Source organism: Heptranchias perlo, chromosome 5 (assembly GCF_035084215.1).
Source record: "Heptranchias perlo isolate sHepPer1 chromosome 5, sHepPer1.hap1, whole genome shotgun sequence".
Taxonomy (NCBI): Eukaryota; Metazoa; Chordata; class Chondrichthyes; order Hexanchiformes; family Hexanchidae; genus Heptranchias; species Heptranchias perlo.
Genome location: NC_090329.1, coordinates 97,702,842 through 97,728,484, shown reverse-complemented (window position 1 = coordinate 97,728,484; position 25,643 = coordinate 97,702,842). Strand labels below are relative to the sequence as shown.

General features: G+C 41.5%; 1 protein-coding gene across 3 annotated transcripts in view; it reads right to left on the bottom strand.

Annotated features, from left to right (window-relative positions):
* The window catches only part of rngtt (RNA guanylyltransferase and 5'-phosphatase), a 326,235-nt gene that overhangs the window by 224,248 nt on the left and 76,344 nt on the right, over nucleotides 1-25,643 (bottom strand). For all 3 annotated transcript variants that reach the window (XM_067984898.1, XM_067984896.1, XM_067984897.1), the window contains exons 9-10: nucleotides 14,836-14,971; nucleotides 5,499-5,570 (exon numbers count right to left, since the gene is read on the bottom strand). In XM_067984898.1, the coding sequence (XP_067840999.1) occupies nucleotides 5,499-5,570; nucleotides 14,836-14,971 (208 nt within the window). The remainder of the gene's footprint in view (nucleotides 1-5,498; nucleotides 5,571-14,835; nucleotides 14,972-25,643) is intronic.

Sequence of the window (25,643 nt, the reverse complement as noted above, 5' to 3'; positions counted from 1 at the left end):
CGAGGAGTTTGGGAGCATTGAAAAGAGATCCTGAAATTCAGAAGTGGAGGGGCAGGATGGGAAGACTTCCTCTGGGGTGGGGACATGGGATTCTGAAAAATTGGAGAGGGGGAGACCAGAGTATAGCAGTATTGGGGGTATTGCTAGAACTGGCAGTCTTCAGGTGGCCAGGTATAACAGCCTTGTGGAAAGTAGAATGGCTTCAAACTTTCTTTGGCCCCGTTTGGACCTGATTTGACTCTAATTCACCCTCCTTCTCAATAGCTCCTCTTGTTTGTTTCACAATCCTTAAATCTCTTTGGTTAAGGAGATACACTGTTGGTCCTACCATTCACCGGGGTCCCAGATGCCCCATAGCCCTCACTACACATCAACTCACACTTCCAGCAAGTTACGGCGAGAAAGAATTTTGAGCTAAAGGTGCAGAAAAAAGTCAAACTAACTGTGCACGCCGTGAGATGCCCTGCTCCAGCAAGATCCAGCTCTTTATCTTTATCTGATGACATAATATTGCAGGTAGTGATAAACTCAAGTGTATTTTGTTGGGGAGTTAAATGACAGTGGAGATAAATAAAGCAGTACTGGAGAACAAAGATTATTTCTGAACAAGTTAGAAATGTATATAAATTTTGGAGATTAAATATCTTTGGGACAGATTTTCTTTGAGAAACCAAGTGATTATCTTCTTTCACAATCTCAATTAGTTGCACAGAGATGGTAAATTATTGTTTTTTTTATTAGAAGCTGAGCACTGGTGATTTCTCCATCTGCCATCTAGTTACTCATTGGCTATCTACTTTTAACTATACATGAACAACCTTTACTGAGCTTCGTATAAGCCAGTCTCAAATTTGTATTACTGGAAAAATACATTTTGATTCTTATCCAACTATTTTTCTCAAAGAATCCTTCATGCTGTGCGACTGAGGAACCATTTTCACCAAAATATCGAAGCAGAAAAATACAGGAAAGGAGCACAATGCCATCTTTTTCATTCAGTCCTGTCTGTCAAAATAATTTCCACAATTCACTTTTATGCATTTCAATTTGATTGATGTAATCAGAAATAAAAAAACTTTTAAAAAGCCATTATAACATTCTGGATACAGCAACGGTAATAAAACGTACACTATATCTTTGGCCTTTCAGTTCACCAAAGAAATTCCTCCTGTACCTCAACTTCAATAATCTTCCTCCGTTGTTTACACTCTTATAGTAAAATAACCAGATGCTTTTTTTCGATGGTTTAACATCTGCAGCATTCTCCTCCAATTCAATTACTCACAAATACCACTACAGCACTGAATTTGCAATCTCCTATTAGAATGCTACAAGTTACAGACGCACACAGAATATGAGGGAGGGAGGGAGAGAGATTAATGAAACAAAGGTAGAAAAACAAACCAGAAACAAACAAAGTTGAAAGAATGGGTAAGCAAAATTAAGACAACGAAATGGCAATACAAGAATAATGTTATATCCATAATTGCCCATGCAGCAAGTTCTCATTCTCTTTATGAAAAGGACCAAGCAGGGATTAAATCCTTCTCCACAATAAGAGAAGAAAATTCTTAACAACCAGCGTGATAACAGCACAGTCCCTGCCTGGAAGCAGGTCAAATGCCCACATTCTTAGTAGAGAAACAGAGCACTTCATCAAACAGAACCTAAAGAGGAGTCAAAAAATAACTTGAAATACAACATAACGGGAGCAAGAGCAAATAGATATAAACAAAAAGAAAATTTGCTGGGCATAACAGATCTGTACTTTCTCTATGATAAAAATGCAATATCTTTGACTAACGTGGATACTTGATTGCCCAAGTTAACATACCTGTCTTTAGAAAATATGTTTTTGTACATGAATTATGGATAATTTCTGATTTCAATGGTTTTCTGAATTTTACAGGCCCTGTTTCAAAATAAATATTGGCCCAGAATTTGCTGTCAAAATAACGATGAGGCTAATGGCGCTCACCGTTATTTATGCACAAATCGCACAGCAACCTCAGGCAAGGGCAGATGCGCAGTTAAATGCGGAAATCCAAAAGTTGCTGTCCGAGATGAGCAGCTCCGCCATTAGCTTCGCAAAAACAGGATCTAACTGTCTGCCTCACCATTCAAATGCACTGAACGGCGTGAAGTTCGTCTATTTGCACAGTAGATACGAACTAAAATCGCCACAGAAAGTTAAGTCAAGCCATTTCAAGTCTAAGTACCCTTTTAACTGACATATGTGTTAATTAAAGCCAGTCAACCCCTCTAGCATTGAAAATTAATTATTACAAGTGTGGAGTCTCATTCCTTCAGGTTTTAATTGATGTTGGAGAATTTTTTTAAATTAAGTTTTAATTTTTTTTAAAAAACTTTTTCTTCTCTTATTCCAATCTTTCTTTCCCTTTCTAATTCTCTTTCTGTGCTTGATTTGACATTGAATTCACCCACTCTAACTTTCACTTCCTTCTCAGTCCTTGTGCTGTTAATTTCACAATCCTTCAATCTGATTGGTTAAAGAGATACACAGTTGCTTTCCCTGTTCACACAGATCCCAGATGCCCTGTAGAGGGTGCCATGTCCTTTCCATCTCGCCCTTCCAGCAACTTGCAGTGCAAAATATCAGGGAGATTAAACAGGCAAGAGCAATGGCAAGTCTAACTAACGGCAGACGCCATTTGTTGACCAGCTACAGCAAATCCTGGGCCATTGTATATTAAATATTCTATTTAGCTGAATATTCCTCCACTATTATAGGATGATAAACTTTGTTATGTAAATGAATATAGTGAAACCAAAATGAGAAATACATTTTGCAGGTAGTTCACATAAAATGAGTATACCTGCTAAATAAACAAATATATAAACACCATATTTGAAATGAAATTTGAAAACTGCCAAAATGTGTCAGTCACATACTAATCTAATTAAATGTCGCATGGATCAATTCCACATGAACCACAACCACAATCATGGCATTAAAAAGTGCACCAAATGCTTTTAGAACCCTCACATCAACATCCAACTACTAACAAAACACTTTAGATTTAATTTAGAATTACTTTATATTTCTTGCCTCCTTTTCTCTTTTAAAATTCCCCCATTGCTTCCTTTTGTTATTATGCTTTTGTCTAAATTGGGAGGGCAGATGGCAGGGTCAGGGTCACTGACTTCTTCACACCTCAACAGTGCTTCCTGAGAGAAATTGTCCTTCTATGGATGAATTCTTTCATCCCCATCCTCTTGGGGAAATAAAGAACTCCATTCCTTTCCTTGTATCTTTCCAACTCAGTCTGTGCTCAAAAATGATAATAGTCAAATTAAATCAAACGAAAAAGAACTTGAATTTATATAGCACTGCTCATGCACTTGGGACATTCCAAAATACTTCATAGCCAATGAAGTGCTTTTGCACTGTAGTCATTGTTGTAATGTAGGTAAACGCTGCTGAGAATTCTGCTGCTCTTCTTCCAATAGTGCCATGCAAACTTTTACATCCACCTGAGGGAGCAGACAGGGCTTTGGTTTAAAGTCTCATCCAAAAGACGGCACTTCCGACAGAGCAGCACTCCCTCAGTACTGCACTGAAAGTGCCAGCCTTGCTCAAGTCTCTGGAGTGGGGCTTGAATCCATGACCTTCTGACTCAAAGCAAGGATGGTACCACTTAGCCAAGGCTGATTAAGCTAGGGAGCTAACAATGAGCCAAGGCTGACATTTGAAAGGTTTGTGAAATAAAATTAGAACTAGTCTTAGCACATTTTCCTCACAGACTTTTTCACCACCACTTTTCCTTAAAAATCACATTTACTTCATTTTGTGACATTAAAACAAAACCCGTCACTGCTGTGCTGGATGTCATGATCATAACAACTACTTCATCCTAGCCTGTGGGGAGAGGGGCAGTGAGTACACAGCATGGAACTAACAACGAATAACCTAAGCCACTTATATACTTGGTGCTATTTTAGTTCTGCTTCTGGGGCCAGTGTTGATGAACCGGCTCTCATCATTTATATTGCTAAATCTAGCTCATTATCCTGGTTGTTCACTCGCAGACCCAGTTCATAGACTTCGTGGAATTAATGCAGAGACTGGCTTCCTGGAATCCAAACAAAACATTGCCAATATGAATGCTGAATGACTGGGATCTACCATATAGTATTCCAAGAGAAAAAAAAACAGTAAAGTAAAATGGAAGAAAGAAAAAAAGTGCAGAGACCTAAAGGCATCTCAGAGACAGACAGCACAATATGTGAAGAGCACAGTGATCTATAGCCTCTCTCTATCACCCATTCGTAGAGCTGGGATTGTGGGGGAGGGGAGGTAATAAGCTCATGGCACATTTTAAAAGAGGTCCTATCAAGTACATCTGTAATCTGTTCCACATCTGTTAGGGAACACATTCCTAATTTTCAATGTTCTCAAAAACAAAAACTCAAAACTACACACTCTTCACTTTCTATTATACTCACCATTCTTCTAAACCTTGTTGCACCTCTTGCAGGAACAGAATATGTATCTTCAACTTTAACTTTCATAAGTGCCCATCTCAAAATGTTAAATAAATCTTTGATTGAGCAGTGCATCATTCAATCACATGAAAGCCAAAATAGCATTTGATCTTCTGATCTAATCAAATATTTTAATTTATGGGGACTTAAAAGCTATTTGTTGAGAAGGGTATTGTATTTTTGAAAATGCTGGCCAACATTTAATACTGCTATGATATTTGTAAATAGACCTCCAACAATGCCAATTTTAGCATCATTTTTCGTGACCGCTGAACTTTTTTTTTTTACTTGTTCATGATATTTTACAGTATTTTAGAAAATGATTGTATATAAAATGCTTTCATTTTTAACTTCAATTACCTTACAACAAGGCCCATTTATACATTAACATTCAGCAGAGCCTGGTTTTGATCTTTGAGGCCCAAAAATCTATGTCCGTCTAAAATATATGCATGACCCCCATGCCCTCCCCAAGTAATCTCTAATGAGATCAGACTAAATTATCTTCCAATGCAGACCATCACATCCAGTGCAGTCCCCAATCACCTTAAGGTCACCAACATGCCCTTCCCTTGGGCCACTGCCTCTACAATCCATATCATTACTATGCTCCCAGACAAAAGTAATAATTTATGTAAACAAATTGCTGGAGAAACAGCACAGACGATTTGAGGCAGCTCAACATGCCGTGAGGATGCACATTTCTCATGCTTGTACTTCAGTTTTTCAGGTTGGAATTGTTCATCATGGAATAGTGACTCCACTGTCCAAACTAACACTCCTTACTTGCACACGTGAAAGATAAAATAAGTGTATTCAAAATATTAGAGCAAGTTTAATGCATTTCAACCTTGAAATTCACTTTATGTTCAACTCATGAAAATCAACACATCAACATAAATCTTAACTGAATCCTGTCAACTAACCACACTGCTAGAAAACAAACAACATTGGCATTAAAGGAATAATCAGATAACAAAACTGCTACTTACACTAAATTTTACTATGTCGTATATCAAGTACCGAGGAACAGGCTGTCCATTTACTTTGTCAATGATCATTTCCTAGCAACAAAAAAGGAAAACAAGTTGATTTAACATCTTGACAACATTTACAAATTTAGTAGACAATTCAACCAAGACATTCAAGTTTAGATATTCAACAGTCACCTGATCAAATGTTACTCGCTTTACAGTCAGCCTGCTATATTGAGCTACGATTAGCTCTTATTAGTGTAGACCACATGACATTGCAAAATCAATGTTCTCTTGCAACACACTATCTCTTATCTGTTATTGATCATTAGGAGAACTACAGGAGCTGTTAAGACCAAAAACTATTTGTCTTCCCATTCATTTTTTTCAATAACAAGATCATAACAGGCTGCATGGGGGACACTGGTGTCTCTTCATTAAACTGTATCTGGTCACTGTAATTCAGATATATGTGAATATATCGATTAGCTTAACATTACACAAGTTTCAGCGGTTATGCAGTTAAGTTCTCCATCAAGTGGGCATTCTCTGTGAACCTAATAAATGAAATTTATCATGAAAAGGGCAGCCCAGTAATGAAGCTCATTGGTGCACCAAGTACTTCACTACAAGTACAACAATGATGTACGTTCATTTTTGCATCATTTGTTACATAGTGAGTTCTCAATCTCAGCTTAACTGTTGAGGGACATGCTAGATGAAGGGAAAGAAAATTCAGTTGGGACGATAAAAGAGTTATATTTACACTGATCCTTCTGAGGGGATTCAAACCCAAATAGTTTTTTTTTCTGAGATACACCATATTTTCGAAGTACTTCCTACAAATACTTTCTTCTTTAATGTTCAAGTTATCTTACCATGAGGCATTGAGGACAATCTAAGGAGGTAGTTTTCACCGGAGTGCCAGGAGGTATTAGCATTGTAGTATAGAATCATAGAAAATAGGAGCAAGAGTAGGCCATTCGGCCCTTCGGGCCTGCTCCGCCATTCAAAATGATCATGGCTGACCGTCTAACTCAGTACCCTGTTCCCGCTTTTGCCTCATATCCCTTGATCCCTTTAGCATTAAGAAATATATCTATCTCCTTCTTGAATACATCTAATGGCTTGGCCTCCACTGCCTTCTGTGGTAGAGAATTCCACAGGTTCACCACCCTCTGAGTGAAGAAATTTCTCCTCCTCTCGGTTCTAAATGTCATACCCCATATCCTGAGACTGTGACCCCTGGTTCTGGACTCCCCAGCCGTCGGGAACATCCTCCCTGCATCTAATCTGTCTAGTCCTGTTAGAATTTTATATGTTTCGATGAGATCACCTCTCATTCTTCTAAACTCTAGTGAATATAGGCCTAGTCGACCCAATCTCTCCTCATATGTCAGTCCTGCCATCTCAGGAATCAGTCTGGTAAACCTTTGTTGCACTCCCTCCATGGCAAGGACATCCTTCCTCAGATAAGGACACCAAAACTGCACACAATACTCCAGATGTGTTCTCACCAAGGCCCTGTATAACTGCAGTAATTGTAAACAATTTTACAACACCAAGTTATAGTCCAACAAATTTATTTTTAATTCCACAAGCTTTCGGAGGCTTCCTCCTTCCTCAGGTGAACCGTTCACCTGAGGAAGGAGGAAGCCTCCGAAAGCTTGTGGAATTAAAAATAAATTTGTTGGACTACAACTTGGTGTTGTAAAATTCTTTACAATTGTCAACCCCAGTCCATCACCGGCATCTCCACATCATAACTGCAGTAAGACATCCCTGTTCATGTACTCAAATCCTCTTGCAATGAAGGCCAACATACTATTCGCCTTCCTAACTGCTTGCTGCACCTGAATGCTCGCTTTCAGCGACTGGTGTACAAGGACATCCAGGTCTCATTGCATCTCCCCTTTTCCCAATCTATCACCATTCAGATAATAATGTCTTTCTGTTTTTACAACCAAAGTGGATAACCTCACATTTATCTGCGTTATACTGCATCTGCCATGTTCTTGCCCACTCACCCAACTTGTCTAAATCACATTGGAGTCTCTTTGCATCCTCCTCACAGCTCACATTCCACCCCAGCTTTGTGTCATCTGTAAACTTGGAAATGTTACATTCAGTTCCCTCATCCAAATGATTGATATATATTGTGAATAGCTGGGGCCCAAGCACTGATCCCTGCAGTACCCCACTAGTCACTGCCTGCCACCCGGAAAAAGACCCATTTATTCCTACTCTCCGTTTCCTGTCTGTCAACCAATTCTCAATCCATGCCAGTATATTCCCCACAATCCCATGTGCTTTAATTTTGCACACTAACCTCTTGTGTGGGACCTTATCAAAAGCCTTCTGAGAATCCAAGTACACCACATCCGCTGGTTCTCCCCTTTCTATTCTACTAGTTACCTCCTCAAAAGACTCCAGTAGATTTGTTAAGCATGATTTCCCTTTCATAAACCCATGCTGACTTTGTCCAATCCCGTTAATGCTTTCCAAGTGTCCTGTTATCACATCCTTTATAATAGACTCTAGCATTTTCCCCACTACTTATGTACAAATGTATTTTTCTTGCCACTAATGAGCTGAATGATCTGTCCAGCTTCACATATCACTAATGTGATTTCCCAATCATACTGTGCAGATCTTCTCCGTCGATCTGGGAAGATCCAGTGGTCAGAAAATAAAATTGATTGTCAAGTTGTCTATTGCTCTGGTGCTGCTAATTCCAAAGAACTGGAAGCCTAAAGTATTACAAATTGTTGGCATTTTGAAATGGTTCTACAATATGAAACGCAGAACAAGCCTATTCTTACTGGAAGTTTTGAAGCAGCAGCTATGCACTGCAGCATTATTATCACACTCCTATGTTGCTCTACACAGCAGTTGACAACAGTAAGCAACCAGACAACACTACACATTCCTCCAGTGTCCCAAGGACTTCACTCATATTTAAATCCTGCAATCAGCCTTCATCAACACAACTCTGGGCCAGAGAACAACTTATCCAACTCTCCTTTCTCTCCCTCCTCCAAGGAAATAGTCAGCATCCCCTCTGAATATATGTCAACAGAGTAGGGGTCTGAACCTGAAACCAACCACTTCATAACACTGCATGCAGGTGTTTCATTGTGCAGTACAACTGAACTAGCCTCATGTTTTTATTCTGCATACCAAATAGCACAAATATTAAGAACAAAACTAACAGTACCCAGGCCTGGAATGATCTCAGTTTAGGGCTTCAAAAAAATTAAGAATCTCTTTATAATCAGGCAAGAGATTTCTTTGCCCCTTGAAACATTTTTCAAAAATTCAGATCTAAGGGTGAGTGGCTTGAATATAATATTCACGCACGCGGAAGAACTAAACCTAAAAGAAAAAAAATCTGTATGTTCGTCCACTGGTAATGTATGATCTGACTTTCATTCTCTGTATTCATTACAAACATTAGTGCAGTGAATTTTGGAAAGGGTCAGACCCAACTGCCATCCAGTCTGTGCCACCTGCTGCTGCTCACATATTAACTTCATTTCCAATAATATACAAGCAAGTAGCTACAGCACGTTTACAAGCCACATAAATTGATAGTCACATTGTACATGCTGACATTCCAATTTTGTCAGCTTTCCAATTGAGCCTTAACTTCAGTTACGTCACTATAATTGCCAAGCATCAAACTGCACAGTACTCTTCGCTGTAATTAAAAAGTTTGTTCTTCACTACTGCACAAGAGTCAGAATACTTTGGCTCATGCTCTGAAACCGAGAGTAAAAAAAGATTACTTTTCCAGCTGTGTTTTTTATTCCCTAATTTTTTCCCCTTCTCTTCATAGGGTATAGTTCCATCGACACCAGCAATCTTCCAATACCTCATGCAAGCCGCCATTCCTCGTGTGGATCAAGGGAATGTCAGCTGACCATTCAACCACAGGGAAATCAATCATGCCTGATCCTGTTTTCATCTGATCCACCTGGATCCCAGATGATTTTTCCCCTCACTAATCCAGAGCCACAGACCAATTGCAACATACCAGCTGAGATCAGCTAACTCAACACAGACCAGGAATTTGAACCTTGAAACTCTGATCTGTATGGTTTTGTACTATTCTATGGCTAAACCAGTCGTCCGCCATTCATCGCCAGATCTGGCTAGATTATATAAAGCACTATTAGGTCCTGCTCTGCTCTGCCAAAACTGCTCACTATTCCAGGATCATCCTGGAATGTAAAGATAACCCCCGGCTTCTCTTCTCCACTACAAACCATCATCTTAAACCCCTCTCCCCTGCCCCCTCCACCCTCACCTCCAACAAAAAGTGCAAGGAGCTCAAGGACTTCTTTGTCACTAACATTGAGGCCATCCGTTCAGCTGCCTCTGATGCTTCGCTTCCTTCACCAGCCCACCCAGTCAAACTTCCCTTAAGGTTCCCCCTTACCCTAGCCCTGAACTTGCATCTTTGTCTAGTTTTTCTCCTTTCTCCCCTCATGCCCTCTCCGAGCTCATCTTGACCTTGAGACCCACCTCCTGCTCCCTCGACCACATTCCCACCAAACTGATGATCACCCAACTTCCCATCCTGGTCCCATGTTAGCTGATATTGTTAATGGTTCCCTGTCCTCAGGTACTGTACCCCTCCCTTCAAATCTGGCATCATCACACCCCTCCTCAAAAAACTCACCCTTGATCCCTCTGTCCTTGCAAAACCACCACCCCATCTCCAACCTCCCTTTCCTCTCCAAAGTCCTTGAATGTGTTGTTGCCACCCAAATCCGTGCCCATCTTTCCTGCAACTCCATGTTTGAATCCCTCCAATCAGGTTTCCGCCCCTACCACAGAACTGAAACGGCCCTTATCAAAGTCAGAAATAACAACCTATGTGACTGTGACCATGGTAAACTATCCCTCCTCATCCTTCTCAACCTGTCTGCAGCCTTTGACATGGTTGACCACACCATCCTCCTCCAACGCCTCTCCTCCGTCATCCAGCTGGGTGAGACTGCGCTCACCTGGTTCCATTCTTATCTATTCAGTCGTAGCCAGAGAATCGCCTGTAATATGGCTTCTCTTCCCGCTCCCACACCATTACCTCTGGAGTCACCCAAAGATCCATCCTTGACCCCCTCCTATTTCTCATCTACATGCCACCCCTCGGGGACATCATCCGAAAACACGCCAGATTCTACATGTATGCTGACAACATCCAGGTCTACCTCACCACCACCTCTCGACCCCTCCATTGTCTCTCATTTGTCACAACGCCTGTCCGCTATCCAGTACTGGATGAGCAAAAATTTCCTCCAACTAAATATTGGGAATACCGAAGCCATTGTCTTTGGTCCCCACCGCAAACTCTATTTCCTAGCCACCAACTCCATCCCTCTCCCTGACCACTGTTTGAGGCTGAACCAGACCGTTGGCAAACTTGGCATCCTACATGACCCCGAGATGAGTTTCCGACCACATATCCGCTCCATCACCAAGACTACCAACTTCCACCTCCGTAACATCGCCCATCTCCACCCCCCCCCCCCTCAGCTCATCTGCTGCTGAAACCCTTATCCATGCCTTTGTTACTTCCAGACTGGACTATTCCAATGGTCACCTGACTGGCCTCCCATCTTCCACCCTCCATAAACTTCAGCTCAGCCTAAACTCTGCTGCCAGTACCCTAACTCGCACCAAGTCCCGTTCACCCATCGCCAGAGCTGGAAGATGTTCTGATCTCAGCTGGTGTGTTGCAATTGGTCTATGGCTCTGGATTAGTCAGGGGAAAAAAAATCAGCTGGGATCCAAGTGAACCATCTCCTAACTCGCACCAAGTCCCGTTCTCCCATCATCCCTGTGCTCGCTGACCTACAGTGGCTCTGAGTCCAGGAACGCCTCGATTTTAAAATTCTCATCCTTGTTTTCAGATCTCTCCATGGCCTCGCCCCTCCCTATCTCTGCAACCTTCTCCAGCCCTACAATCCTCCGAGATCTCTGCGCTCCTCCAATTCTTGCCTCGAGCATCCCCGATTTTAAATCGCTGCACCATTGACGGCCGTGCCTTCAGCTGTCTGGTTCCTAAGCTCTGGAATTCCTTCCCTAAACCTCTCTGTCACTCTATCTCTCTCTCCTCCTTTAAGATGCTCCTTAAAACCTACCTCTTTAACCAAGCTTTTGGTCACCTGTCCTAATATCTCCTTAAATCAAAAGCAAAATACTGAGGATGCTGGAAATCTGAAATAAAAACAGAAAATGCAGGAAATACTTAGCAAGTCAGGCAACGTCTGCGGAGAAGGAAACAGAGTTAATGTTTCAGGTCGAAGACCTTTCATCAGAATCTTCCCTTTTGTTCTTTCCTCCCTTCCTTTTCCAGGCTCTGTATTTGCTAAAAAACTTCACCTCTTTTAACATCTTCCAGTTCTGATGAAAGGTCTTTGACCTGAAATGTTAACTCTGTTTCTTTCTCCACAGATGCTGCCTGACTTGCTGAGCATCTCCTGCATTTTCCGCTAATATCTCCTTACGTGGCTCGGTGTCAAATTTTGTTTGATAATGATCCTGTGAAGCGCCTTGGGGCATTTTGCTATGTTAAAAGCGCTATATAAATGCAAGTTGTTGTTGTTATTCTGGGCGCCGCCTGTACTTATTATAAAGGATGTCATAACAGGACACTTAGAAAATATCAACGGGATTAGAAAAAGTCAACATAGATTTATGAAAGGGAAATCGTGTTTGACAAACCTACTGGAGTTTTTTTGAGGCTGTAACTGGTTGAATAGATAAGGGAGAACCAATGGATGTGGTTTATTTGGATTTTCAGAAGGCCTTTGATAAAGTCCCATATAAGAGGTTAGTGTGCAAAATTAAAGCACATGGGATTGGTGGTAATATACTGGCATGGATTGAAAATTGGTTAACACACAGGAAACAGAGAGTAGGAATAAATGGGTCTTTCTCGGGGTGGCAGGCAGTGACTAGTGGGGTACCGCAGGGATCAGTGCTTGGGCCCCAGTTTTTCACAATATATATCAATGATTTGAATGAGGGAACCAAATGTAATATTTCCAAGTTTGCTGATTGTGAGTTGTGGAGGATGCAAAGAGGCTTCAAGGCGATTTAGACAATTTGAGTAAGTGGGCAAATACATGGCAGATGCAGTATAACATGGATAAATGTGAAGTTATCCACTTCAGAAGGAAAAACAGAAAGGCAGAGTATTATTTGAATGATGATTGATTGGGAAATGTTGATGTACAAAGGGACCTGGGTGTCCTTGTACACCAGTCACTGAAAGCAAACATGCAGGTGCAGCAAGCAGTTAGGAAGGCAAATGGTATGTTGGCCTTCATTGCAAGAGGATTTGAGTACAGGAGCAAGGATGTCTTCCTGCAGTTATACAGAGCCTTGGTGAGACCATAACTGGAGTAGTGTGCGCAGTTTTGGTCTCCTTACTTAAGAAAGGATATATTTGCCATACAGGGAGTGCAGCGAAGGTTCACCAGGCTGATTCCTAGGATGGCAGGACTGTCGTATGAGGAGAGATTGGGTCGGCTAGGCCTGTATTCATTCGAGTTTAGAAGAATGAGAGAGGATCTCATTGAAACATATAAAATTCTGACAGGGCTAGACAGACTGGATGCAGGGAGGATGTTTCCCCTGGCTGGGAGGGGGCCAGAATGAGGGGTGTCAGTCTCAGGATACAGGGCAGAACATTTAAGACTGAGATGAGGAGAAATTTCTTCACTCAGAAGGTGGTGAACCTGTGGAATTCTCTACCACAGAAGGCTGTGGAGACCAAGTCACTGAATATATTTAAGAAGGAGATAGATAGATTTCTAGACACAGAAGGCATCAAGGGATATGGGGAGTGAGTGGCAATATGGTATTGAGATAGAGGATCAGTCATGATCATATCGAATGGCGGAGCAGGCTCGAAGGGCCGAATGGCCTACTCCTGCTCCTATTTTCTATGTTTCTATGTTTATTAAGGCGATTGGGCAGATTAGTAGTGGTTTTAATCTTATGCAGAACTGTAGTCTTTTAATGGAAATAAATTTAAGGGTATGCACAACGGAAAAAAAACATACAAAATTATACCAGTGACTCAAATTTCCCATTTTAATTAGTGACTAAATTCTGAAGATTGTAGACTTAAGATCCACTCCGGTACTTGAACACATAAGGAAGGATCTTCCAACCTCTCAACCTTGGAAAATTACCATTATAATCTAGGCTGACAGTTCAGTGCAGTACTGAGGGAGTGCTGCATGGTCAGAGGTGCCATCCATCAGATAAATTATTAAACCACGTGCCCATCTGATGTTTCAGATGAATGAGAAAGATCCCATGGCACTATTCAAAGAAGAGCATGGAATTCTCTGTATCCTGGCCATAATTCCTCTCAACCACCACAACCAAAAACAGATTAACTGGGCATTCATCTCATTGCTGTTTGTGGGACTTTTTGTATGCCAAATGGCTGCTGCATTTGACTATATAACAGTGATCGCACTTCAAAAGTAATTATCCGGCTTTGGGACATCCTGAAAAACACAATAAGGTGCTATATAAAGGAAAGTCCTTTCTCTTTCTGCACAGTAACATTTAGTTACTCCAATAGAAATGTTTTCCTCAAATACTTCAAGATGAGCCCAGTTTCAATGAAATAGTTATTAGAGTGATGTTTTTCAAAGAAAAGTGCATGCATTCTATGGTAATCGTGTGAATATACTGACATTGAGAAAGTGCTGCAAAAACTTGCATGAACAAAGTTATTAAGTACATGAAAATTACTTTAAAATGAGACAATTAAGCAACATTGCGACATGACAGGAGCCTGGATCAAGTGAAAATATTTTAGGTGTCAACCTTGGCTCAATGGTAGCATTCTTACCACTGAGTCAGAAGGTCATGTGTTCAAGTCGCACTCCAGAGACTGGAGTACATAATCCAGACTTTCAGTGCGGTACTGAGGGAGTGTCAGAGCTGCCATCTTTCAGATGAGACATTAAACGGAGGCCTCACCTGCCCCCTTAAAAGATTCCATGACACTAGTTGAAGACGAGCAGGAGAGTTCTCCCTGGTGTCCTCAATATTTATCCTTCAACCAACATCAAGAAGAGCGATTATCTGGTCATATATTCTCACTGCTGCTCGTGGGGCCTTGCTGTGCACAAATTTCCCTATCTTACAATAATAACTACACTTCATAAGTAAGCTGCTTTGGGGTGTCCTTTTTTCACAAAAGTCCCTTCCCTTTCTTTCATTTCCTTTAAGTGACATTAAATGACAATAAGGAGTAAACAACAGCAACGTGTTTTTTGTCTACAATAAAGTCACTTAAAAAGGTAAAAAGCTTTCTTACCCCATCCAGCAGGGTGTTAGTCAGATGAATACGAAGGTCTTTCCGAAGAGGAAACTCCAGGTTTGCTACATGAAAAACTGAATTGTCTCGGTCAATCATGTACACTTCATTCTTGCCATCAATAATCATCATATACCTGCAATAACAACCAGCATACATCAGTATTCTGAATGCTTGAAAGAATTTCTACTTCATGGATGCTCACCTCTGTTCCAAAAAATATACTTGCAGGATTTTACAAAAATGGGAAATGATCAGTAAGTACTAATTCTGGTCACTAAGATGCAAGCAGCTGTACACAGCGCGAATGACTCCACCATATGATAGGACAGTTCCGTTTGTGCCAAGGTCACATTAGTGACTTTGGTTTAGAAAGCTAACCAGTTATATTTCTGTACAATTAAACAGGCTACAAACTCACGAGACCATCTTTGAAACGGCAACTGCAAATAAGTAAATGGATATAAAGGACTCAACATTAATAGCTGCCTGCTTGCCCAAGATAGGTATGTTTAGGTAACCACTCTTTTGCACGCCCAATCATTTCAGCCCCATCAATGATGATGTTGTCAATTTCCTCCTACATCACTGAAGTGGATCAGCTGCAATTCTTCAAATCTAGCATTTTGTCTAAAACTCAAAATCCATCAATTCCATTCCAAAAATCATTGGAAAGACTACAGCTGGGCAAGTTCACTTTTATACTCCATCTTGCGTGCCCTCGCATGCCAGAGAAGTGATGCCTGACTTCGCAGTAACTCAGACTCAGTCACATGTTTGCTCAAAGGGGGGAGGGAGACAGTTCTTCCTGTTAGCAGCGAGGAGGTTCATGCCACTTACTGTAGCAAAGTCCCGCTGCTCATCTGCAGCCACATACATGGGATTCAGGATTACTAGAAATGCACCACGGGAATACTGTGAATAGGTGGACCGAAGGTCTCCATGGCTGCAACGGTTATTGATACCGGTAAAGCACCAATGGCGTGTATGCAAGTCACAGTGAGTGGTATTTTCCTCTGCCTAAAGCTGGAGAAGTACCAAACCATCTGAGCCACAGTCCTGGAAATCTATCAAATAAAATCTATCACTTAAACATCACTGCACATTACAGAAGGCTCATTCTGTGTGCAAAACACCCCCTTGTTGCCCGGTGGCACAAACCACAACTGCTTGCCACCATGCTGTCCACAGCTCAGGCTGTTCCATAGTCCTGGATAAAAGATAATCATGTGGAGGTGGAGAGGCATCAGATAGAGCCAGTGAAAATTCATAACTTATACAGCATTAATCCTGCACTGAAAATTATTTGGCCTAACTGTGGTAAACGGCCATCTGTCCTCAATCAATGTAGATGCTGAAATGTCAAGCTGTAATTGAGATTCGAATATTATACATACGATCAATGCTCAGTACTTGCAATAATACTCAGATACCTTTGCTGCTTCCCCCTTTGACCCCTCCTCCCTGCTCTAGCCCTGAACCTGTATCTCTTTCTAACTTCTCCCCTATCTTCCTCCATGCCCTCTCCAAACTCATCTCATCCACAAGAAACATTTTCTGCTCCTTTTACTACTTAAAAAAATTCGTTCATGGGATGTGGGCACGCTGGCGAGGCCAGCATTTATTGCCCATCCCTAATTGCCCTCGAGAAAGTGGTGGTGAGCCGCCTTCTTGAACTGCTGCAGTTCATGTGATGAAGGTTCTCCCACAGTGCTGTTAGGTAGGGTGTTCCAGGATTTTGACCCAGCGACGATGAAGGAACGGCGATATATTTCCAAGTCGGGATGGTGTGTGATTTATTGCAAAAGCTATAGCTTCTCTCCCCAACCACACATCATTACCTCCAGAGACTAGCCACCACCACCACCCCCCCCACCAAGAATTTATCTTGTCCTTCCTAATCTCTAACCTCCTCCAGCATCCCCACCCCATCCCAAACTTTCTCTTCCTCTGACTGTAGCCTTTTGTGCCTCCATCCCTCCTGCCCCTGGCCCCATCCACTGGCACCCATCCGTTGTGGTGAACAGTTGTTTTTTGGACTGGAGGGAGCTGCACAGTGGTGTTCCCCAGGGGTCGGTGCTGGGACCACTGCTTTTCTTGATATAAATATTAATGACTTGGACTTGGGTGTACAGGGCACAATTTCCAAATTTGCAGATGACACACAACTTGGAAGGGTAGTAAACAGTGAGGAGGATAGTGATAGACTTCAAAGGGATATAGACAGGCTGGTGAAATGGGTGGACAAGTGGCAGATAAAATTTAACGCAGAAAAATGCAAAGTGATACATTTCGGAAGGAAAAATGAGGAGAGGCAATATAAACTAGAGGGCACAACTCTAAAAGGGGTACAGGAACAGAGATCTGGAGGTATATGTGCACAAATCATTGAAGGTGGCAGGGCAGGTTGAGAAAGCGGTTAAAAAAAATACACAGGATCCTGGTCTTTATAAATAGAGGCATAGAGTGCAAAAGTATGGAAGTCATGATGAATCTTTAGAAAACACAGGTTCGGCCACAACTGGAGTATTGCGTCCAGTTCTGGGCACTGCACTTTAGGAAAGATGTGAAGGCCTTAGAGAGGGTGCAGAAGAGATTTACTGGAATGATTCCAGGGATAAGGGACTTTAGTTACGTGGATAGACTGGAGAAGCTGGGGTTGTTCTCCTTGGAACAGTTGGACGGTTGCGAGGAGATTTGATAGAGGTATTAAAAATCATGAAGGGTCTAGACAGAGTAGATAGAGAGAAACTGTTCCCATTGGCGGAAGGGTCAAGAACCAGAGGACATAGATTTAAGGTGATTGGCAAAAGAACCAAAGGTGACATGAGGAGAAACTTTTTTACACAGCAAGTGGTTAGGATCTGGAATGCACTGCCTGAGGGGGTGGTGGAGGCAGATTCAATCCTAGCCTTCAAAAGGGAACTGGATAAGTTCTTGAAAGGAAAACATTTGCAGGGCTACGGGGATAGGGTAGGGGAGTGGGACTAGCTGGATTGCTCTTGCATAGAGCCAGCCCAGACTCGATGGGCCGAATGGCTTCCTTCCGTGCTACAACCTATGATTCTACGATTTCTATGATTCAGTCATCTAGGCCCCACACTGCAGAATTCTCTCCCTAAACCCCTCCACCACTCTCTCTCCTCCTAAAAAAAACACTACTTTGGCTTAGCCTTCATTTTTTGATTATGTCTCTGAAGTGCTTTGGGATGTATTTCTACCCTAAAGGCAATATATAAAAGCAAGTTGTTATTTTTATTGTGAAGTTATTTATGTTTTAAAGCCTTGTAGCATGGTTGGCAGTATTTTACATTGGAAATCCCCAAGATCACTTTTTGTTGTTGCCCTGGAAGCCACAATTTGAGAAAAACAATTCAATTTGTAATATCTGCAAACAATAATTTCTGCTGATAAATCCCCATGATAAATGCAAGTTTCTTATGGACATGTTTCTGCATTGTGCCAATTATTAGCTTTTTATTTTCAATACTCAGGTGGAACATGCATCATAATCGGTACCATTTCTAAAATGGGTGTTCAAATATATAAAGAATTTGATTGATGAAATTTATTCCATTATTCAGATTATATTCTTTCAAATGGTATTCAGTTCTTTGATTCTATTTTGAAATAAGTTATGAGTCACAAAAGCATTTGGCAGTGACACTGAAAATCTGTAAAATGAAGATCAAGGTCAACTAATTCAGACTTTATTAAATTTTGCATCCAATAAAGTACATCAGCCTCCACCGTTTTCTCTCTTTATATACAGCAGCACTATGCAAATGTTACGTGATGCATACACTGAACAGTTGCTGTACTGACAACATAATGTGGAAGCACCATCAATACAAGGACTGCAGCAGTTCAAAACTGCCCACTACCGTCTTCTCACAGCAACGAGGGATGGGCAATAAATGTAGCATTGCTAACATCACCTACATTTTAAGAACAAAAAAAAATCAGACCGTAATATTTTGCGAGAATAAGAGTGACGTTAACATTTTCGCTGTAAACACACACACAGCTGAATGACTACCAAAAACACCTAAAAGGAAGCCTCCTCAAGCATCTCAAGTGCATTACAGTAATGACGCAGGTGCCAAACCACTTCGCAAGTTCTGTTCTTTTCAGAAACAGCACTTTTTGTTTGGTCAACTGTTTTAAAATATGAAAGGAGACATCGCTTAGCTACCAGTTGGATTTATTCTAAATTAAATATTGTCACTTTGCAATCCCAGGACTTCTATCAAGATAAATGCAGAAGTCACTAACAAATCGCTAGACTTTACACTTCACTTGCTAAACTAAAGAGGGACTCTTTACCCTTACTTACTGTAACACTTATACAATTAGTGCGACAAGTATTTTAATTGATAAGGATCCTAAGTGAAGTAAGATTGGGCAGTAAACTGTCCAGTGTGAGCAATTAGTTGGCAATTAATTCCAAGGAAGAGACAGAAGGGAATCACTGAACCCACTTATCAGGACTGTATGCAAATCCAAGTGAAAAAGATGTCCTATACATCAAGAGGCAATTAAAACTGCACTTATTTTGCAACTTTTTACAGTCCTCCCATGAATTAGTTTTCCTGATTCTGGAAACGATCGTGACAATACCACAAAGACAGTCCATTTAAAAAAGAAATTTATCACATCCCTGAGATTTATCCAGAAATACTTTGAGATTACCACCTTTTAGAGTCATATTAAAAGCTTGCTGACATCCAAGGAATCAACATGAAGCTCCTGCAATTAAGTCTTCTGTTATTGTGTTCGCAGAGAATTGATTGCTTATGCAAAAAGGGCGGTGGTCGGGTAAAACAACACCAAATTTCTGATCAGCTAAACTAATGAGATAAACTTGAAACATCTGAGGATTAGTAACGATTAACAATTTAGGTGTCGCAGTCATGCAGTGTCTCAGTGTACCAACACCCTGCCCCATGCAGTTTCGCACACAGCAAGTTTCTTAGCTCATCTGTGTCATTGGCAGAGACAGTGAATGGAGGAGGAAAAGGGCACACAGATGAGTCAATCTCAGGCATTGGTTACAGACCAGAAAGCAGACAACTTGCACATCCCCCTCTACTGGGAAATAGTGCAAGGCAATTGAGCGTGCAAATATGCCTTTGGGGAAGGGTGTAAAAAATTGTAGAAAGGGGGGAGGGATAAGCCAAAAATTTGATATCACGCCAGTTTTAATGAATAAACAAAATCAGTTGTGCGATTAGAATACATGAACTACTGAAAAATCAAGATTTTATTTCACAAAGGGTCACAGATGAAGCAAACCATCTAGCTTATGCTTCTTTAGAAACACAGTCCAAGCATTACAGCATCCAACCGCTTCTTCAATGGTTCCAGAGTTTTTGCCTGTGCTACTTCGCCTCGAAGCCCACTCCAGGTTTTAATCGCTCTTTCTGCAATCTCCTTGTCCTACAGTTGTGCTTTCATTTTAAATGAAGCTTTGGATTAATCTTTTCTATTCCACTTAGCAGCTTACAGACTGAGGTTCTTTCGCACTCATCCCATTTCAATGCTTTTCTGATTTTTCTCATAACTGAGTCTTCAGCTCATCCTGATTCCCTTTCTTGGTACTGCTTCTATGACCAGTACTCAAGATGTGGCCTGACCAGAGCAATAAACAAGTTCAGCATGAAAGCCTCAAATTCTACTAATTTGGCAATATAGCTCAGTATTCCATTTCCATTGTTGATTATTGCTCTGCAATGACGGGAAGTCTTGCTACAATTGTACAGGGCTTTGGTGAGGCCACATCTAGAGTACTGTGTACAGTTTTGGTTTCCTTATCTAAAGAAGGATATACATGCCTTAGAAGCGGTGCAACAAAGGTTCACTAGATTGATTCCTGGGATGAGAGGGTCCTATGAGGAGAGATCGAGTAGAATAGGCCCTATACTCTCGAGTTCAGAAGAATGAGAGGTGATCTCTTTGAAACATAAGATAGAGAGGGCTTGACAGGGTAGATGCTGAGAGGCTCTTTCCCCTGGCTGGAGAGTCTAGAACTAGGGGACATAGTCTCAGGATAAGGGGTCGGCCATTTAAGACTGAGATGAGGAATTTCTTTGCTCAGAGGGATGTGAATCTTTGGAATTGTCTACCCCAGAGGACTGTGACTGCTCAGTCATTGAGTATATTCAAGACTGAGATTGATAGATTTTTGGACTCTAAGGGAATCAAGGGATATGGGGATCGGACAGGAAAGTGGAGTTGAGGTCGAAGATCAGCCATGATCTTACTGAATGGCGGAGCATGCTCGAGGGGCCGTATGGCCTACTCCTGCTCCTATTTCTTATGTTCTTATGAATTGGTTAGTGTTAAGTCTATGATCACTTCCAGATTTGTCAGGCTCCCGCCCCCCAACAAGTTCAATACCAGTCATTACATGTGCCCCCCTTTTTTCTTCCAATCATCTCAGCCCCAGGACATCACTGCAGGTGTTCCTCAGGGCAGCATCCAAGGCCCAACTGTCTTTAGCTGCTTCATCAATGACCTTCCCTCGATCATAAGGTTTGAGATGGGGCTTTTCACTGATGATTGCACAGTGTCCAGCTCCATTTGCAATTCTTCAGATAATAAAGCAGTCTGTGCCCACATGCAACAAGGCCTGGACAACATCCAGGCTTGGGCAGATAAGTGGCAAGTAACAGTCACGCCACACAAGTGCCAGCTAATGACTATCTCCATTAAGAGAGAGCTTAACCACCTCCCCTTGACATTCAATGGCATTACCATCGCTGAGTCTCCGACCAACATCCTGGGAGGTCACCAGTGACCAAAAACTCAACTGGACCAGCCACATAAATGCTGTAGCTACTGGAGCAGGTCAGAGGCTGGGTATTATGCGGCAAGTTGCTCATCTCCTCACTCCCCAAGGCCTTTCCACTTTGTACAAGGCCCAAGTCAGGAGTGTGATTGAATACTCTCCATTTGCCCGATACCATCCAAGACAAAGCAGTCCGCTAGATCGGCACTTCACCAAATAGCCTAAACATCCACCTCCTCCACTACTGGCATACCATGGCTGCAGCAACTCTAAGACTTCTTCAAAAGCACCTCCTAAACCTGCAACCTCCACCACCCAGAAGGACAAGGGCAGCATGTGCACGGGAACACCATCACCTCTAAATTCCCCTCCAAGTCACACACCATCACGACTTGGACATATATCGCCATTCCTTCATCATTGCTGGGTCAAAACTCTAGAACTTCCTACCTAACAGCACTGTGGAATTTCCTTCACTGCACAGACTGCAGCGGTTCAAGAAGGCGGCCCATCACCACCTTCTCAAGGTCAACTAAAGATTGGCAATAAATGGCAGCTTTGCTAGCGCGCCCACATCCGGAGATTGAATTTTAAAATTGGTATGGCATCGCTTCTGTTTGTTCATTTACTGCTTAATAAATCGATTTGGCAGCTTGATGCCCAAGTCACAGTTTAGCAAAGTGTTTATTTGACCACCTTCCAAAGTCAAGGAAGATCACAATATAGCTAGTACGCCAAAATACAGTAGCAAGGATTTTCTATTCCCTGGACTCACTATAAATTACCAGCTAACGACAAACTTTGGTTTAGAGAGCAAGGTCCCATCTATAGTATGCTCTGAGAGGCTGAGCCTGAAAAAAGGAATAAAAACCCCAAAATATAATGGCTCCATCAGAATACTGCTACCACCAGCAGCTGTCACCTTTTTACTTATAGTAAGCTGCAAGAGCATTATTCAGATTTGTCATCATAAAACACACAAAGCCATATATTCTACCCATTGAGTGTAGGCTGAATCTCCCCAGACTGTATCATATTACCTGGCCTAGGTTATTATATCATTTTGTTCACTATTGTAGGACTCAAAGAGAAGATACATTTAAAAACTAAAAATTAGTCCATAGAAGTAGGAAGGGTACCAAGAGTAGGGATGAAGGGAGGGGTCACCATGTACTGACGCTGCAATTTTTCATTTTATTTTATCAGATAGAAGCAACTTCAACACCTGAGTGTATCCTGTGTCCTTCTTTCTTGATAAACTGTAAAGCCTTTTCAATAGTACAAACAGCAGCCTTGCAGACACTTTCTTCCTCCAAGCCAAAAAAGTGATGGCTAACACTCACCTCCTCCAAAGTTTCACCAGGAATGGACCAGGGTGACTGCCTTCACCAGAATGCAAGCACAAGCAGCCCAAAATTGTAGCATGAAATGCTCAGTGAGAAGTTTATTTAATACCATTGTGCCATGCAATCTCTTACATTCACCAGAGAGAGCAGACAAGGCCACATTTTAACGTCTCATCCAAAAGATGGCACCTCCAAAGTGCAGCATTCCATTAGTAATGGATTAAAGGAACCCTTTTAAAAAGGCTAAAAGAATTAAAAACAACTCACATCCATTCTGTTTCATTTCATCCATTTCACTTGATTTTTTGGAACAGTTTTGTTTAAAACATTGAGTGCTGATGACCATACTGGCTATTGAATTCAGTTCTGTGAGGAAGATGAATTAATATAACTATTTTTACCATTGCTGTTTTCTTACACGATGGGCTACAGAACACATCCAAGTTAGTACACCTCATTTAAGTCACTTTTTTTTAAAAATGGAATGCGGGGGGGGGGGGGGGGGGGCAATATAGACAAGACAATACAAACAGATGATAATCATTGTTCTTTGCACTGTTTGGATTTAGAAAGATCAGATAATGAGTGTCTCGGTTTAAAACTTTTGGAAACTTACAGCACAGGAAGCCCATCGAGCTTATGGCAGCTGTTTGAAAGAGCTATCCAATTAGTCCCACTCTCCTGCTCTTTCCCCATAGCCTTGTAAATTTTCCCTTTTCAAGTATTTATCCAATTCCCTTTTGAAAGTTACTATTGAATCTGCGATCATTACCCTTCCAGGCAGTCCATTCCAAATCATAACAAACTCGCTGTGTAAAAAAAAATTCTCATCTCCCCTCTGGTTCTTTTGGCAATTATTTTAAATCTGTGTCCTCTGGTTCCCGACTCACCTGCCAGAGGAAACAGTTTCTCCTTATTTACTCTCAACCCCTCATAATTTTGAACCTCTCCATTAAATCTCCCCTTAACCTACTCTGCTCTAAAGGAACATAAGAAATAGGAGCAGGAGTAGGCCATACGCCCCTCGAGCCTGCGCCCCTTTCAACAAGATCATGGCTGATCTTCTACCTCAACTCCACTTTCCCATCCTATCCCTTGATTCCCTTAGTGTCCAAGTATCCATCAATCTCAGTCTTGAATATACTCAACAACTGAGCATCCACAGGCCTCTGGGCAGAGAATCCCAAAGATTCACAACCCCGAGGGAAGAAATCTCTCCTCATCTCGGTCCTAAATGGCTGATCCCTTATCTTGAGACTATGAGCCCTAGTCCTAGACTCTCCAGCCAGGGGAAAGAGCCTCTCAGCATCTACCCTGTCAAGCCCCTCTAAGAATTTTATACATTTCAATGAGATCACCTCTCATTCTTCTAAACTCCAGAGAATATAGGCCCATTCTACTCAATCTCTCCTCACAAGACAACTCTCCCATCTCAGGAATCAATCTAGTGAACCTTCGTTGCACCCCCTCTAAGGCAAGAATAACCTTCCTTAAGTAAGGAGACCAAAACTGTACACCACACTCCAGGTGTGATCTCACCAGACCCCTATATAATTGCAGCAAGACCTCCTTACTCTGATACTCCAACTGCCTTGCAATAAAGGCCAACATACCATTTGCCTTCCTAATTGTTTGCTGTACCTGCATGTTAACTTTCTATGATTCGTATACCAGGACACCCAAATCTCTCTGACTACCAACCTTTCTTAGTCTCCCACCTTTTAAAAAATATTTTGCCTTTCTATCAAAGTGGATAATTTCACATTTCCCCACATTATACTCCATCTGCCACCTTCTCGCCCACTCACTTAACCTGTCTATATCCTTTTGCAGACTCTTTGCGTCCACCTCACAGCTTACTTTCCCATCTAGCTTTGTATCAGCAGCAAACTTGGATACATTACACTCAGTCCCCTCATCTAAGTCATTAATATAGATTGTAAATAGCTGAGGCCCAAGCACTGATTCTTGCGGCACTCCATGAGTTACAGCCTGCCAACCCGAAAATGACCCGTTTATTCCTATTCTCTGTCCATTAACCAATCCTCAATCCACGCTAATATAGTACTTCCAATCCTATGAGCCCAAATCTGGTGTAACAACCTCTTGTGACACCTTATCGAATGCCTTTTGAAAATCCAATTATACTACATCCCCTGGTTCCCTCCTGTCTACCCTGCTAGTTAAAAAAGTCTTAATAGATTTGTCAAACACGATTTCCCTTTTATAAAACCATGTTGACTCGACCTAATCATGTTATGATTTTCTAAGTGCGCTGTTGAGAGAACAATCCCAGCTTCTCTAGTCTCTCCACATGACTGAACTCCCTCAACCCTGGGATGCAGAATAGCAAGACCTGGATCTTATAATTACAAATAGAACTGTTATTTCTTTTAACAATTGAGATTATTACTTGTTTTCAGACTTCTCCCAAGTATTTGTCAATAAATAATTGCCCCATGACTGCATGACTACTTCAAAGTTTCATGGAATGTGCTTGACAATGAAGAGCACAAGATAGTAAATATTCTGAATGATTACTTCCTCAAAGGGAAGACATGAACAACATGCCTCTCCCAAAAAGAAAATACCACTGTACAATTCAAGGCTTCAAAAACAAATGAAATTGAAGTCAGAGATAAGCTGAAAGGGCTCAAAACACAAATTCCCAG